The 17665-nt window shown below is 39.6% G+C and overlaps 1 protein-coding gene and 1 pseudogene across 1 annotated transcript; both read left to right on the forward strand.

Annotated features, from left to right (window-relative positions):
• Positions 1 to 2439: 2439 nt before the first annotated feature.
• On the forward strand, positions 2440 to 14692 carry LOC148736330 (uncharacterized; annotated as a pseudogene).
• Positions 6544 to 9987, forward strand: LOC148736331 (uncharacterized). Its single transcript, XM_088753812.1, has 2 exons — positions 6544 to 8877; positions 8950 to 9987. The coding sequence occupies exon 1, from the start codon at positions 6774 to 6776 to the stop codon at positions 8100 to 8102; it is 1329 nt and encodes a 442-aa protein (XP_088609938.1). The 5' UTR covers positions 6544 to 6773; the 3' UTR covers positions 8103 to 8877; positions 8950 to 9987.
• Positions 14693 to 17665: the final 2973 nt, after the last annotated feature.

Here is a 17665-nt window from a genome sequence, read left to right on the forward strand (position 1 = left end):
TTGAGAACTCATTTGCTTTGTCAGGGGTTGTTGTTCTTAACCGCAAGTTATTGTATCAAGTCTCAAGTCTCAAGTAATTCTTTCCACCTTGATACTAGGCAAATGGTACACTCACTGATGCCAAGAGGTGTCTATCTGCTTCCACCATCTATCACCCAACAAAGGAGCCACGCAATAATGTTCGATCGTTAATTGTGGATGATTGTTCGAAAAGCAATTTAAAGTATCGACCCAATCCCTTCAAAATGAAAAAAGATACCTTATAAAGACAGCATACTGATACTAACCCTGCATGTTACCTACTTCAATAATTTTTCGTTATTTCTAATTTGATAATTCAAACATTTTGCGGCTCCTTACCGTTTCTTCTGTTTCCTTCGTCGGATTATACCACTGATGTAACATTTTAGTTCATTTCAATAACCATTTTGTCTTTAGCATAGAAATTTCACAAACTTGTGTGTCTTGGCCGTTTAAAGTCAAAGTTGTTCGAGAAGCAGATCGAATGTTTTCGCATTTGTTTCATTTAACGTACCTTTCTGGGGAAGAAAATGTTTCTGCAATGTCCTAAGTTGTAGAGGAAAACGATGTTCATTTATGACAAGCTTTCAGCTTTTTCATTACATCCGGCGATTGCAAATGAACGCGTCAAATGCGGTCTCTTAATAGATCAACACAACTATAAATACATGGCTTAAAAAAAAAAGCAAGAATTAAAACCAGACCCGTGTAGAAACATTGAGCAGACACTGAGAATTTTCGAGCATAATTTCCTCATGTATCAGTTGAATCCCCGATTCTTTTAAAAGATCAAACATTCAGAATACAGTCGAAAAAGGAATTCCTCCGGAAAGTTAGACCGTCAAATTAGTTCATAACATGGGTTGCATTTCCGTGAGATTAGCGCGTCACCTAAAGTTTCCCAATTCTAACACTTCCAGGAAATTAAAGGAGTCCTTTAATTGGGCTTATCCTTTTGATTGAAAAATAAACCCATTTTAGTTGGCTGAAAGCAGCTTACTTGATCATTAAATTTTGATTTGGAGAGTGCAAATTAGCAACGTCTTGACTAATTCTCGTGAATTTGAGAACGAAGTTTAGTGCAATTAGTGACTTATTTTACGGGTTAGCAGATCGGATTTTTGGAAATAATTTGCATGTCAGTGAATGAGAATAATAGACTGTTATGATCGCACAAAAAAAAAAAATTTAAATTGATATTTTGAATATTAGAAGATGTACAATTACCTTAATGTGATACACCGAATACTACCACTGTGTTTTCTATCTTTTCGATTGAGAATATTCTATATATTGTTAACGCCAGAGAAAATAATCGAAGAAAATAAAATATGCTCCAGCTTGATTTTAAGTGGTGGCAGCGTGCCCGAAAGAAAATAAGAAATTATTAAAAGAGTAGGAACAGCGGTTTTAGAAATGCTAAGCCAACAAATTTTATATACAACTGATATTTCGCACGCTAGGCAACATTAATCTTCGAAGCAAGGGTTACAATCTTGACAGTCATGACTAAGCAATGGAGGACTTTCATCGACAGTGTTTACATAGCTTTATCAACACAAAGTGGGGGGGGGGGGGGGGGGACGTTGGGGGGCTTGATTATCGATTACTCCCTGCGACTATGTACGTCTTAGCCTGCATATTGATAGATGGAAGTTAATATTGAAGTTCACTTTTTCGTCATGATATCCATTTTTTTTTCTGACATTAATCTTATCTAACTTTGTGGCTGCAATTTTAGGAGAAACACATAAGTGAATCATTCGTTGTAATTGCGAGTTTTGCATAAAAAGTTCCATACTGATTCCTCAGGGTCATTTCGCTGTTTCTTCCGACGTAAAATGCACTACATGGACGAGAGGATTTTCTTTAAAAATTATCGTGCTTAGTGGAGAGGTTAACTATATGCGCTAACGCGGTATACTTAGGACTCCCCAATGGGGAGATTCTAGACAATGATTAAAACAGATTTTCTCTATGTTACATGTGTAAAAGCTATAATGAGCTAGATGTCAACTGCCACAGAGAACTCTAAAAAAAAGGGTCATTTCTACTAAGAAAACTTTCTAGAAGGTGCTTCCTCAAGCTGCATTTAAAAGTTGCCGTGCTTAAAAAGACTCTTCATTTTAAGTGACATAGAATTCTGCACTGATGGCCCTTTATATGCAAACGATTTTCGTGCTAAGGCCGTGCTGCGCTTGGGCAGGTTTAACTTATGTTGTTAGTAATCCTTCTATCATAAATCTCGAGCTCTTTTAAAACACATTAGTTAGGTAACTTGGTGCTGGATTGTTCCTGTATTTGAGCATCTTGACGGCGTCTGAATGAACCAGACACTAGAAGAGGCTTTGCAGGATATATAAAAAAAAAAAAATGATCAACATGAATAGCTAAAAAAGATCAACATTATGTTCCAACATGACTGCCGGCAGAAAATCAAAACGGAAGTCAACAAGGTCTCTGTTTCAACGAGAGAGGTTGCCAAACGTGGATTCCAAAATTATTAAGCACTCGAACGTTCTCCTTTACGGCTTTTCATTCCATTTGATTCTTACCTTGGGTTCACTTGGTTTTACATGTTACTCATTGAACCGTCTGGACAGCCGTCTGCCAGCTGTTAGGGACCTTAAGCAAACCACGACGGTGACGGCAATGAGGACGTGGAAAAACAAGAGATCTAATTGGCAGAACAATAGCTCAGCACGTGCGTTTTAAAACTTTGTACATTTCTTAGCCGTCCTTTGCAAAACAACAACGTGAAATCACCAAAATTTGCGTCATCTACGAACCGAAACCGCGACGGCAAATTATTTTAATTACCATTTAGAACTCAACGCTCATTTTATGAGTTTTGTTGAGGTTGAGGTGTGGCGCCATAGGAGACGGTAAACACATGCGACCATTTTCCAAATTCTAATTAAAAGAAGAAACTCATTTTTTAATCAACGTCTTCCTTGGCGTTGCCGTCCTGACTGCTTAAGGTCCCTTTTGAGCAGAATTTGGTGTTAAAAAGTCTTCCATATCGGCATGAAAATGGTGTAACGTTCAAACTACATATTGGAACGCGCCAGGACGTAGATCAAAGACGAAGGACCAAATCGTCAAAAGAGATATTTCTACTCCATTCATGTGTGGCAAGTGTAGAAGTGTTTGTTCCAACTTGAATCGACAGCAAAATGAGGGTTATTTATTCCTTACTATTATTAGTGACCATGTTTATCTGTAACTCTGGTCGATAATCACCGCACAAACATGTCACTAAGACAAATGATAATTTTTACTCGTGGTATCGTACACTCAAAACTGAACTGCTTTCTCTATTATACTAGAAGACCTCGAAGAAACCAGCTATTAAATTCTTTTGGTTGCTTGCGGGAAAATTTCTTTAACTTTGGATTCTTTTGTCTGCCTAAGGGACCCGTCATGATTTATCGCCTGGGAAGATGAATATATTTTTTTCTTGAAAGGGGGGTCGCATGGTTTTCGGGAGGGAACGGAGGGGGGGTTTAAAAGAAGACTAAAGAACAGTCGGCTGCCAATTAAGTGCCGATAGGGGGAGAGGTTCATAAGAAAATGAAAATTGGGGGGGGGGGTTCAGGTTTTGTCGTGACACAACCGGAAACTTCCGAGCCCCAGGCGACGAATAATGACCGATATAAGGTCAATCTTTGATTGCATAAAAATGTAACGAAACTTTGGGTGTCATATAAAACCAATTTCTATTTCATGAACACGCATGCTGAGCATTTATCATCCGAATCAACTCAATTAATATGACAAGAACATCCCTTTTTTAGGAGAAAATTTGAAAGGGATATTTTACCTATTTTGTCTCCTTTTTACCTTTCATTTGAATTGTAAACAAAGAGTTCTGTTATGTTATACGGGCCATCTGTATTCATGGTGTTTGACAACTATATTTGATAGAATGAGATCCTCGGTAGCATGGCTTTGACCTTATTATTTTTTATGACCTAGACACAGATTCCGTAAGAAGATCGTTTGCACGGAGGGTATGTTTATGATGTTTGCATGTGCTTGAATGGGCAGGTCCCCATTATCACTGCTACGAATCGGGCCTATCTTTGCCAACGAGAAATCGCAAGGCCTTGAGCAAATTCGAGCAGGCGGCAAGAGGTCTGTAACACCTCTCCAAATAGATGTGAAATTGCATGGCACTTGAATCAAACCAATCAAGTAGGTTTTACAATTTGGATCTGTAATTATTACTCTAATTTCATCAGGTCGCACTGGACCTCAAGGTCCACCAGGCCCTCGCGGTTTTCCTGGACCTGCAGGTCCCAAGGGACCTCCCGGTAGAAAAGGAAGGAAAGGAATAAGGGGGCCACCGGGTCCCCAAGGGAAGCGAGGAATTAAAGGACCATCAGGACCACCCCGAAAAACAACAGATTCCAAAAGGGGAAGTGATGGGCCACAATTCGGTAAGCGCGAGTGATAGCGGGCCGATGTGTCTTAAGACGCTCCGCGCTGCTAGTGCCCGTTTCCACACTTATTTCAACTTCGGATCCTTCTAAGTCATCCGCAGATCTACCTAACAGTTATAGGTCGGTATGCAAAGTGCTGAGTCTGGACAGAGAGTGTTATTCAAGGTTTACTATGAGAAAATCAACTCAACGTTACTCAAGGTTTATTACGACAAATTCAATGCAACGGTATTGTAGTACGGAGGTCGTTCCACCAGTGCTCAAAGTTGAGTCTGGACTATGCTTACTCGACTCGACGCCGATGGCCTCGTATCTCCTACTGCTGGCGGGCGATATTTGCGAAAATCCTGGCCCAGAAACAAGATTTGTTAATGGCGAAGCGGGGAACTTATTAAATATTCCTGTCGTAACTTCGAACCGCTTGAATTATTTAAGACCCTTCAATAGACCGACTGCTCGCAGCCTTGTTAGCATTCCTATTGTCAATGAACAATACCGATGTGCCAGGAGGCATTTACGGCTCTGCTGCCTAAATGCTAGATCTATTAAAAACAAATCGGCCGATTTTGTTTGTTACGCATATCTTCAACTGGTGCTGCCTCCCGGTTAGCTCAATGGATAGAGCACTGGACTGTTATGCGGGAGGTCGAGGGTTCGAGTCCCGGCCGGACCCACACTCAGGGTCTTAAAATAATTGAAAAGAATTTGCTACCTTTCTATAACATCAAGAAATGGTTAGATATTCTAGTCTTCCTGGATAGGGAGGAATATGGTGGCCGAGAACTGCCATTAAACATATTCAAATTTATAGGAATTACTTTTGTTATTTTTTTCTTTTTAAAATAAAAGCAAGTGGAAGTAAAATGTAAAATAGAAATAAAATGAAACCAAAGATAAATGAAATCAAATCAAAATTAAATACTACCCGGCCGAGCGCTGCCACTAGTTCTTTTTTTTTTTTTTTTCAGTTTTTTTTTTTTTTTTTTTTTTCGCGGTCGGAAAAAAAAATTTGTTCGTGGCCGAACGCTGCCACATGGCCGAGGGCTGCCAAACAAGCCCATAATGCACTATTTTCAAAAAGTTCATGAGAAGCAATTTCTGGGTCGAATAATTCATACCCATGTCCTTGTACATCTAGCAGCATAAGTTTTTTGTCTGACTTTTCATATGAAAAATGGGTTAGAAGTTGAGCCTTCTGACCCATAACATCTGTTTCCTCGACCAAACAATCACCAGTATTGTTTAAGTACTTGGTAAACTGTCCATCAATAAACTCCTCCACAGTCACAAATTCTCCTTTATCCTCTTCACCGTAGTAGATCTTTCTAAACCTTAGGACCTCTCCAAATGCATCAATAGCATGTTTCTCAATGATTTTTTGTTCCAACTGGCGAGCAAAATTCCTTGCAAGAAGATGCATCTGAACCGCCTTTTGGGTGTGTTGTTGGACAGTTTGCCCAATGTCATTTATTCCCTTCACAGCATCGGGAAGGCATCTTTTAATGACCCAGGTGGTCCCCTTGAACTGTGGGTGCTTTGTGGTTGCTTTGTATGCAATGCGAAACCCACCGTGAGCAAACGCCTCTTTTTCTTCATTGAATTCGACAGTTATCATTATACAACTCCTTTCCTTTAATTAATTTATGCGTTGTATCTCCTGCATCACGCTTCTTCCCTCTTTTCGCAGTCACTTTCTCTTTTAACTTTTTCCACGCGGCATACGCCATACTAAAATCTTGAAAGGCATCCTGCAAAGAATTCTGGGTTTGTTTGGCAGCCCTCGGCCATGTGGCAGCGTTCGGCCACGAACAAATTTTTTTTTCCTACCGCGAAAAAAAAAAAAAAAAAAAAAAAAACTAGTGGCAGCGCTCGCCCGGGTAGTATTTAATTTTGATTTGATTTCATTTATCTTTAGTTTCATTTTATTTCTATTTTACATTTTACTTTCACTTGCTTTTATTTTAAAAAGAAAAATGAGAAATAAATCGAAATTTAAAAAAAATAACAAAAATAATTCCTATAAATTTGAATATGTTTAATGGCAGTTCTCGGCCACCATAGAGGAATAAATGGAGGTCCCGTCTCCTGCAGGGTTAGGGATAGGGGACGTTAATTTCCCACGCACGAGATTACTGTGTGATGGATGTCCTCCCCTGGGGTGGGATGGGTGGGTTTGTTGGAGCTTAAACCTCGTAGGGGACACATGTCCTATTGTTTCTGCTCCTGTACTTGGTACAAATCCTCAAATAGAAAAATAAAAAAAATTATATTTTTGCCATCACCGAATCATAGTTTTCCGAAAGGGATATGGCCCATAAAACGGAGATTACGCTACCTGGATACAAATTGTTTGAACATCAGAGAGTTGGTAGAACAGGCGGAGGGATTGCATTGTTATTGAATGAAGCCATCGATGTGCAAAAAGTGGACAATGGTGAACGCAGGTCGTTCGAGTCTGATGAATGGATTCTGAAACATGGATCTAGTAAACTAAGGTTGATTGTAATCTACCAAATTCCCTACTCTACCGCCCATCCTGTCTCCAAAAGCGTGTTTTTGGACGAGTTCTTGGCCTATTTGGAATCCGTTGTTATGTCCCCTGAGCCATTGTTGATCACTGGCGATTTTAATATCCATGTGAATGTTCCCAATGATTCAGACGCCGCTCGTTTCCTGGAACTGCTGACCTCGATGGGCCTCGAGCAGCACGTCGACAAGCCTACGCACATTTCTGGACATACACTGAATCTGATTATAACTCGATGCTCGGACTCTTTGCTCTTTGCTAAGCCTTTAGTTGATTATTTGTTGTCTGATCATATTACTGTTCTATGCGATCTTGAGTTGGGAAAACCACCCCCAAAAGTAAAACAAGTGTCCAACAGAAAAATCAAGGACATTGACAGGGAAAAGCCACAGGTTGATCTATTGTCTTCTGAGCTCTACCAAAACACTCCGGATACCCTTGATGAACTCGTAAACAGCTATAACACGACCCTAGCTCATGCTCTTGATCGGCATGCACCATTGCGTACAAAAGTGATACGCTCTAGGCCATTAGCTCCCTGGTTCAACGAGGAAATCAAGGCAGCAAGGCGGGAGAAACGGAAGGCTGAGGAGAAGTGGCGACGAACTGGCTCTAGGGAGAATATGCTGGCGTACAAAGCAACAAAGAACAATGCGAATGCTTTGAAAATGAACACTCAAGAAGTCACCTTGCTGGTCGTGCTCGATCTCAGCGCCGCTTTCGATACGGTTAATCATAACATCCTCCTTACTCGTTTGAATGAGGAGCTTGGGATATGCAGATTGGCGTTGGAATGGTTCAGGTCGTATCTGGCGAAAAGAGGCCAGCGAGTCTCCATCGACGGATCTCTTTCAGAGCGCTTTAGCCTGGAGTGTGGCGTCCCACAAGGGTCATGTCTGGGCCCCCTGCTCTTTCTAATCTATGCATCCAAGCTATTCAGAGTGGTTGAAGATCAACTTCCACACGTGCATTGCTATGCCGAAGACACACAGATTTATCTGAGTTTCAAACCTATCAGTAACACATCCCAGGAAGATGCAATCCGTGCGATGGAATGTTGTATTCTCCTTTTTCACATTACCCAAAATACCTTGCGCTTTGGGGGGTAACTTTGGAGCCCTAGTTACAAGCAAAATGGCGGCTCCAACCAAACAAACGGATTTAAAGCTACCAAATTGTTATAAAGATGCTTCTAAACTCACGAAACCAAAGCTTAAGGAAGTTTTTAGAGCTCGCTCTGTAGATTTTGAGAAAAATATCGGGAAGAAAGTGCTCGTAAACATTGTTTGCAACGCTTTAAATCTGTCAACATCATCCACGACCGCTACAAAGACCGAGAATCAGTCAGCTTGCTGGACTTTACCAACCATAGCTTATCTACAGAAGCAAAAAGAATGGAAGAAAGACTTAACAGGCATACCAATGCTCATGGATGAGTCAATGGTCAAGTCATATTTAATTGGAGTTGGTTATGAAGAGCAAACTGTGCGAAAGTATAAAACACTTCGTGCATGGGAGCACAAGCAAGATGTACATTCTGTCAAGTAAGTCTGTGTTTTATGTTTGATTATAAAACATTGCAACTACACTTCAAGTAAGACGTAATAGCATGTCTGAGAAAATAAACCCGTCTTCAAAGTTAAATTGCAACATTTTAGATAAGTTGAAACTTTGTCTTTATTCTGTCTCATTATAGTTTTGACCTTTCCTTTACTGTTTTGTGCGTTAGAGTTCATTTGCTGCCCGATTTCCCAAGTCTTAGGCTCTTAGAGGAATCTGCAACCCGTCATTCTCAACTGATCAGGAGGAAAGCAAAGTGATGTACGTTGTACTGGAAACCCAATCAAGCAAACCAGTGTTTTGCCAATGCACATGCACAATTGGGTAAGCTGGCTGTATTTATTTAAAAAAATGTCAAATGAAATTGATTACTTAAATGTAGCATTTGTTTTCTAGGTTGAGAGGGGACTGTAGCCATGTGGGAGCTATTCTCTTTACCCTGTGTGATGTAGTAGCTGAGGGAAAACAGCATCTTCCACCTGACCCCACCTGTACTGATCTGCCTTGAGAAGATCAGGCGCTGGCTGATCCATGATAGACTCCTTCTTAATGACGACAAGACTGAGTTTATTATTATTGGAACACGCCGGCAACTTAACAAATTACAGGCTATGAATATTAAAGTAGGTGGTTCAGAGATAAAATCTAGCCACCAAGTTAAGAACCTTGGGAGCTGGCTTGATCCAAACCTGAATACGCGCCACCATATTACTAATGTATGTAAGGCGGGTGTTTTCTACTTGCATAATATTAGACGCATTAAGAAGTATTTATCGAGAGACAGCTTACTCACTCTGGTACACGCATTCATCACGAGTAGGTTAGAATACTGTAATGCTTTATTGTATGGCCTTCCCAAAGAGCAAATAGCTAAGTTACAACGCGTGCAAAATGCTGCCGCCAGACTTATTATGGATATCGAGAAGTATTCTCACATTACTCCAGCACTCTATGAGTTACACTGGTTACCAGTACTAGCGCTTATCCACTTTAAGATCCTATTATTAACTTTTAAAGCCATCCATGGCCTCGCACCCGCATATATTAGCGATCTTTTAGTTATCAAACGCGAGTCCTTGTACAATCTTAGATCTAACTCAGGTATTTTATTAGAGGCACCAAGAGGCAAAATGCTGGCAACCCTGGGTAAACGTGCATTTCAGGCAGCTGCACCGCATCTATGGAATGAGCTACCATTGCAATTACGCAATATTAGATCTGTAGAAATTTTTAAGAATTCAATTAAGACTTTTCTTTTTAGGCAAACCTTTTAATAGTGGTTAAATAATGAATCCTATTTAGCCAATTTAACTGTAATATGTAATTATTTTTTAATTAGATGAGATTTTAATATTTAGAGATATCAATTGTAAAGCGCTATTGATCTGTTATTGTAAATAGCGCTATATAAGAAATAAATTATTATTATTATTATTTTCGTTTATTTGACGTCATTATTGAATTTTCAGTTGGTTGTGATAAAGATGATTGTTATTTATGCTCTCATATCGTGTATCGAGCTATTAGTACAAGCGGAAGCATAACACCAAGCAACTTTTGCTCTCCAAACGCTCTGCAAACTTCCTATATGCATCCATCTCGGTGTACGCATCGACAATAATCTTTTTATTTCACATATTTATCGCTCCAAGGAGGAGCTCACTCTTTGACATATAAGGTAAAATGGTGTTTGATTGGGTCAACCAATCAGAACAACAGAAAAATGAAATTATGTCCAAAAACAAAAATTTGACATAACAATGATGACTACGATAGTGCAATGGGGATTAGAAAGGACTGACGCTCATGCTTAGCAAGAATGGAAGTTGGCTGATTTTCCATCATTGTGGCTGGATCCTGACATTTTGCATATTGGTGTCTCTTGAGAATAAAACCAAACAGGAAATTAAACCCGGTAATGTTAACTGCATGAAACTGCACATCAACTCACTGACAAGCAATATGATCATGAATCTTCCACAACAATCTGAAAAAGTAAAATTTTTGCGTTGTATTGTATCTGATCTGAGAAGTGCTGGAGTAAAAGAGTGATCTTTGAAAAAAACTTCAAATAAAATACCGTATATTCCATTTTTCAGAAGCACCAAACTTTATCACAAAACCTTCTTCTCTGACGGTTAAGGAGAAGCAAAATGTGATATTATCGCGTAAGGCAGATGGGTTTCCAAAGCCCAAAATAAAGTGGTATAAAAATGGACGAGTGATTGAGCACGAGTGGAAACAATTGGAAGAAGGACGCCTGGAATTAACAGATATTCTTTTTGAAGATAGCGGTCTCTATACCTGCACAGCGGAGAATATATATTGGGTAGAGTAAAAATATCTGCAAATGTCACAGTACAAGGTATGTTGAATAATTAGCTTACTCTTCAGTTCTTTGGCCTAAATTAACTTAAAATGTTATGTCGTATCGATTCGTTCAAGACCAATCATCCGTCTCTTTTCAGTTTTCAATAAGGTTTGGTTTCCCTCATCCTGATCATTGCCTGTCAAGTTACTCAAGAGGGATTAAACGGTGTCCAAATTCAAATATCTTTTTTCAGAAAACTGAAAAACAAAAGCCCGTGAACAGATATGGGAAAATCGCCTCCCGTTTATTGCTATTTCCAGATCTGCAGATTTTACGGGTATCATTTGGTGTATTTCTTTTGTTTTACTTGCTTTTTTTTACCTTTATGTGACTTAGAGGTTATGAAATAACTTTCTCGCGTTTATTTGCTTTGCACTTAGTACCACCAAAATTCGTGATTAAACCAGAGATTTCAGTGACAGCTTCCACGACCTGGGACTTTTCTCTAAAATTCGACATATTTGGCCACCCTCCCCCTGTAGTAACATGGACACGAACGCAAAGTGAACTTTCTGTCAGTAGACATGTCATTTCTGGGAACAAGCTGACAATTCAGAACACAACAATAGACGATTTTGGAGCTTATCTTTGCCAAGGGCGGAATCCGTTAGAAAGTGGAATAGCAGTGATATGGATCGTGGTTAAGGAGCCAGGTTAGTAAGCAGTCTACAGAATGTCAAATGTTCATTGGTGCTAGGAACTCTTTTGCATATAGTTTTGTTAGAACAGTGGATCAGAGCCCCGACCCTCACTTTCAAGGTGCACACTGATCTATCTTTAACAACTGAAAGTTTGGTAAGGTATTCGGATCAAAAGAATGTACACTTGGAAATAATATTCTTCTTCTTCTTCTTCTTCTTCTTCTTCTTCTTCTCATTATTATTATTATTGTCAATATTATGATTATAATCATCACCATCATCCTCAACTTCATTATCATCATCGTAATCATCGTTGTAATAACATTCATTATTACACAACTCAGGCAGTCAGAGGGCCAATAAATAAAATCAACCAATCAAAATGCTCTAGTGCTCTTCAATATTCTCTCAGTATTGGACCGGGCACTGTCCCGAATGGTCCCCAATGATACCGCACTTGTGTCCCTTTGAACTTCAGTCGTATAATAAATCTCTTATTAACCAAGCTTGCTCGGGACCGTACTGGAAGAATATCGGCCCTCGGTCTTTTTTGTACGGACCTCGCTGCGCTCGGTCCGTAATGTCAAGACCTCGGGCCGATATTCTCCCAGTACGGCCCTCGCGCTTGGTTAATAAGATATATTTATTAGTATTACCGTTATCATCATCATTACTATCATTATCATCATCATCATCTTCACCATCACATGATCATCATCATCATTATTGTTATTATTATTATCGTCATTATCAATTAAACAGCTCCCAGCTGATTTAGTTATTCAATATTTCCACTACAGTAAAGTAGACTGAACTCCCATTTTCCCATTTAGTTCAATACGATTGACTTCGATTTGGTTTATTTTCCATTTGATTTTATTGTCATCAAACTGGAAAGTTATCGCCTACACACTCACACGGGCTTTCACATAGATTCAGCATTTTACAGTGGTAATTGGGGCCCAATCAATACATAACAGAACGGACCTACTTGATTACAATAGACTGCAGAAAGCTGTGACAAATAAACAGCCAGTTATTACTGCGTTTATCTGTTGTTTTAGTGAGTCCTTGCATTGTGTCAAGTCCTGCAAGTAGAATACAGGTTCAGCATGTTGATGAATCTGTTAACTTAAGTTGCACTGCAGTTGGTACTCCTTCACCGAAAATCAAATTTGGATCAAGGACGGACAACGCGTAATATTACAAGAATGGTTTGATAAGGGGTGCGCTCGTTATTCATCAGTTCAGGCCGAGTGATGCTGGGAACTACACATCTCTACTTTATAATGACAAGAATTCTACAGCCTAAGCGAATACAGTTTTAGGTAGTCACTACTATAAATAGTAGTTAAAGTAATTGGTTTCCTTTGTTGCAAAGTATCCTCTTATCTTTTTTGCGCTCATAATCTGTTTCGGTAAGGAACCAAACTTCCAAATGTGAAGCTCGAGGAGAACTATGAGAGATAACGATTAAGTTAACGATTATTCTTACTATTCTTTCTCTTTTTACCCTTAAACAATTGTGACAATCCTGGTTCACCGATTAATAGACAAAGGCATGGCTAACGCTACTGGACAGGAGAATCTGTTTCCTTTACATGCATGCCGGGATATCGGCTCATCGGGCTGTCCGTGAGATCATGTCTTCCGTCCAGTCAATGGAGTGGAGTACAACCTTCGTGTAAGCGCTGCTCTCCGCCTGCACTCTATAGCATTTTACACCGCTCTGGCTACAACTGGTAAAACCACGTATTCATGGTCTACTTTAGGGTCCTTTTTTGGTTTTCTTGCAGGTCACAGAGTTTGTCCCCCATTGAATAAACTAGAAAATGGCTTTATTTATGGCCAGCAAAACTGGGAAGGGGAGTGAATTTCATTCAGTTGTAGGTCAGGTTACTGGTTAAGAGGACCATCCGAACGTCACTGTTTGAGCATTGGTTCAAGGACAGGAAAGCAGCCGAATTGCCCATTGGGTAAGATATTCTAGGAATAAACAGCAGGCAGCTGTTGTTCGCAGTAAATTCATTCAGACATTTCTTTACTGATTCATGATTCATTCGAAGGAGGAAAAGAACTTAAAAATTTAATTTTACTTTGACATTAGTATATGCTCTGTATTTCCCGCGAAAAGGATCCAGCGATTATGTCATCTCAAGAAATATGCCAAGCCTCAATGCCGTGACAGTTTGTCTGTGGATGAAAACAACTGCAGGAAACAACGGATGCCCGCTGAGCTACGCTGTTTCTGCCCAGTACAACGAACTGATTTTATATAACTATAGGATATTTTATATCTATGTAGGAGGCTCAAACAGATAAAGACGGTGTCATTTGATACGGGAAGTTTGGTTCAAATATCGAGAATTAAAGCTCCGAGTAGATGCGGTAAATGCACCGCTTAAAAGTTCACCGCTGAACAGCTTGACAGCACATGCAGGTTGTATTATTGATAATGTGAGCTTGAGTTCGTACATCGTTTACCACCGGTAAGAAATTAAGAACTTTTTAAAAAAGTTTTAAAAGAAAATGTTCATCATGCCAATCAGTGACAGTTGTTCATCCTTGCTTCTCTTCAGTCATACGTCTGTATCGGCAAATGACGGAGACTGGCATCACATTTGCATAACATGCGAGAATATTGCTGGATCGTGGCAATTGTTAAAAGATGGTCGAGTTGCCGCTTCTGATCGCGGCCTGGCGAAAGGTAGACACCTCTGCCATCACTGAGTAAAACTTACCTATTATCGCTGGTTCTTGGAGCACCTCTTACATTCAGCCCCGCTGCTTGATGCTACAAATCAGGTTCTTTTGTTTTATTGTTTTCTGAAAGCCTGACATTGCTTCAAAACAACGAGGCCTTGGTTCCCTCGAATGAAAGCTTAACTCAGTCATCTCTATATTTTCTTTACACTTAGGTCACTTGATCCGCGGAGGTGGGTTCCTGGTATTAGGACAAGAGCAAGACTCACTGGGAGGAAGTTTTGAAGCAGGGCAAAGTTTTATCGGTGTCAACACTTGGGGTCGCGTGATTGGAGATAATGAGATGACACGCATGTCTAAGGCGTGCATGACAGGAGAGGGGGACATCTTTTAATGGCGCAACTTCAAAGCTGATTTGCCGTAAAAAAAGTGAAGTTGCATCTATTATTCTGTGCTTTTGTTTTAGTTACTTGCACTTATTCGATGCACTCAGATCAAAGGGGGTCCAATAAAATCATAACTCAAGAACCGATCCCGAATAAAGCTTTTAATTTGCTACCAAAAATTTTAACAATCAGAAAGGACTGGACTCATGACTGGTCATGAACTGCGCGATTCCAGATAGTTTTGTGCAGAATTTCTTATGAAAAACTTGTCGTCAGTATTTGTAGTAAGCTTGGTAATGCGTATTTTACTTCGACTAGCGAATGAGACGCTCTAACAGATCAATGAAGAGATTATTCGAACCTCTGAAGTTTTACACTTTTTTTCAAAACTCAAACTCATGGCCTGGGGGTCGGGGCTCGATTACTCCTTACAATTACGTGCGACTTAGCCTGCATATTGATAGATAGAAGTAGATATAGAAGTTCACTTTTTCGTCATGATATCCATTTTCTTTAACATAAATCTTACAGAAACGTTACAAAGTTGTAGATGTATTTTTAAGAAGCAGTCCTAAGGGAACCACTCGTTTTAATTACGAGTTTTGTATACAAGTGATGACCCATATAGGCACAAAAATTTCCGAAGTAGGTCCTCAGGGTCATTTCACTGTCTTCTAAGTCAGTGATACTTTTTGATTTTTTTGCCTTGCGCTTCCTATCTACAGATAAATGATCACGACCCTGAGTCGTGCAGAGATTAGGAAGAGATAAAGATTAACGAGAGATTAACCACATGCATTAGGACTCTTCAATGGGGAGATTTAGACCTAATTACCTATACAATAATGATAAAAATAGATTAATGGGAAAGAAATTAAATTTTTGCTCTATGTTACATGTGTAGAAACTATAAAAAGCAAGAGGTCAACTGCCTGTGTCTTAAGTGTTGTGGAGGTTTTAGCACTCGCTTGGCGAAATTAACAAGAGGTACTGAGACTCTGTAATTTTCTTCTTTATTCTCCTATACTGCTGCTTCTACTACAGCTAATTTTCTCTCTCTTTCTCCACTGCTTATTTCTACTACTTTCAGCAAGGAATGCCCCAGTATTAAATACAAAAATCACAGACATGTTTTGGGTTAGCTAACCGTGGGAATTTCCAAAACAGGATGTTCAGTGTGGGTAAGACTCAAGGTCAGTTTTACCAACCCAAACATGACCACCTAGCAAACTAGTTATCCTCAATCATAACAAGGGATTAAAATGTCTAGCATGGTGAGAACCGAGCCAAGTTCAAGCACACACTAAAAATAAATGATCAAAACTATAGATTCATCAAAATAGCACGTAGGGGCGAAAAGGCGAGACTTAATAAAACAAAAGGTAAACCTAAAAATACGGGAAATATCAATCCTTGAAAACGCTTTACAACATTCCTCCCCGCCTAAATTAAGCATCGTCCTCGATGCGGACGGTAGGGAAAGATTACATGGAAAACTTAACTTATCTAATACAAAATAATTAAAATTTTTTTGTTGTTTGTTTTGTTTTGTTTTGTTTTTTTAATTAATTCAATTCATACCTATCAGTTCGGTCGCAACCCAGTCGAACGGTGTTAACTAACTGCCTAAAGTGGTCTATGTTATCTGCTAATAACAGATCGTCAAAAACGAAAATTCCATCGTACTCGCGCGACGCGTGATCTAAAGGGCTACGGGCTACTGAAAGGTAATTCCTCATTTTCAAAGTGAACATTACCGCACAAAGCTGATTTTCTTCGTACAAGGGGTAAAAATTATCAGAAAGGGGAGCCCGAAAGACATGAGTTAAGAACTGTTCATGAACCATAAAGTAATGACTAATATTGACAAATTCAATTAGGTCATCAGTGTCCCAATCAATGGCACGTCCGCGGCCAGAAAAGAAACTTAAAAATAAATCGAATGTTTGCCATGGAAAATATTGGTTTACATGGAATACGGGAGTGACCTGTTTCAGGGGCTGACTCTCACATCGATGTTTGAAGGTTGCGAACAACCCGCTAACCGACGTTAGCTGGATGGCAGTTAATTCATCTAATATTCGGGAAAAATGAACTAAAGTTAAAGTTTTTATATAATTCATTATCGAAATAGAAATTGTTTAGTTCAGTTCAGTTCAGTTCAGTTCAGTTCCTTGAATGACTTGTCTTGGATAGTCTTTACTTCTTTTCTCTCCGGGTTTGTGTGTTGTACGACTTTCTTCTGCGGATGTTGTTTTCAGACGGTTGATCCTTCTGCGCTTTGAACAATGTGTGCAGCTTTTATGTTGGTGACTCTGTGTAACTGCTGTTGGCAAGGTAGGTGGGCTGGCAGGTGTGGAGTGTCGCACAGATATTCTGGAGATGCACCGGCAAAGAATACAGAATACAATGAAATTTGCCACTGATAGACCAAGTGCAATGAACGTAATATGCTCGATGTAAGTGAACTGAGTAGTTTCCTCTATCTGATCAATCAAACTGTCTGCCTTCTGCAAAGTGCAACTCGTGGAACTTGGAACAACTCGTCGAAGATGTCGATCACTGTATGATTAATCTTGATAGGTGGTGGGATGGTCAGTGACTTATGATGCAACTCCAATGCAGGAAAATCATCTGAGTTGGGATCCCACTGAACATATAAAAGTGTGTCTGTTGAAAACGAAGGTAATGATACCATTAGTCTTTGGGGACAAGTGCCCAAACTAGTCTCCATTCCAATGAAGCTAACGTTGCAAGGGAAGTTATAGATGGCCAACGGAGAAATGTTAAGTTGCTCGCCATTGCTCAAAGCTAAAGTTCCAGAAGTGTTGGAGAGAAAATATCTGCCTCCAAGATGAGCCAATGGGTGGGTATGGTCGCACTTCGAAGTAGGTTGATAGTTTCGCGGGAAAGAAAGTTTCAGGTCTGGATTCCAAGCAAAACCTAACCATTGCAAGCTAGAAACTGTCTTAAATACATTCTTAGGGCATAAGAAACCTACTTCACTCCTA

Source organism: Stylophora pistillata, chromosome 3, assembly GCF_964205215.1.
Source record: "Stylophora pistillata chromosome 3, jaStyPist1.2, whole genome shotgun sequence".
NCBI classification, from domain to species: domain Eukaryota; kingdom Metazoa; phylum Cnidaria; class Anthozoa; order Scleractinia; family Pocilloporidae; genus Stylophora; species Stylophora pistillata.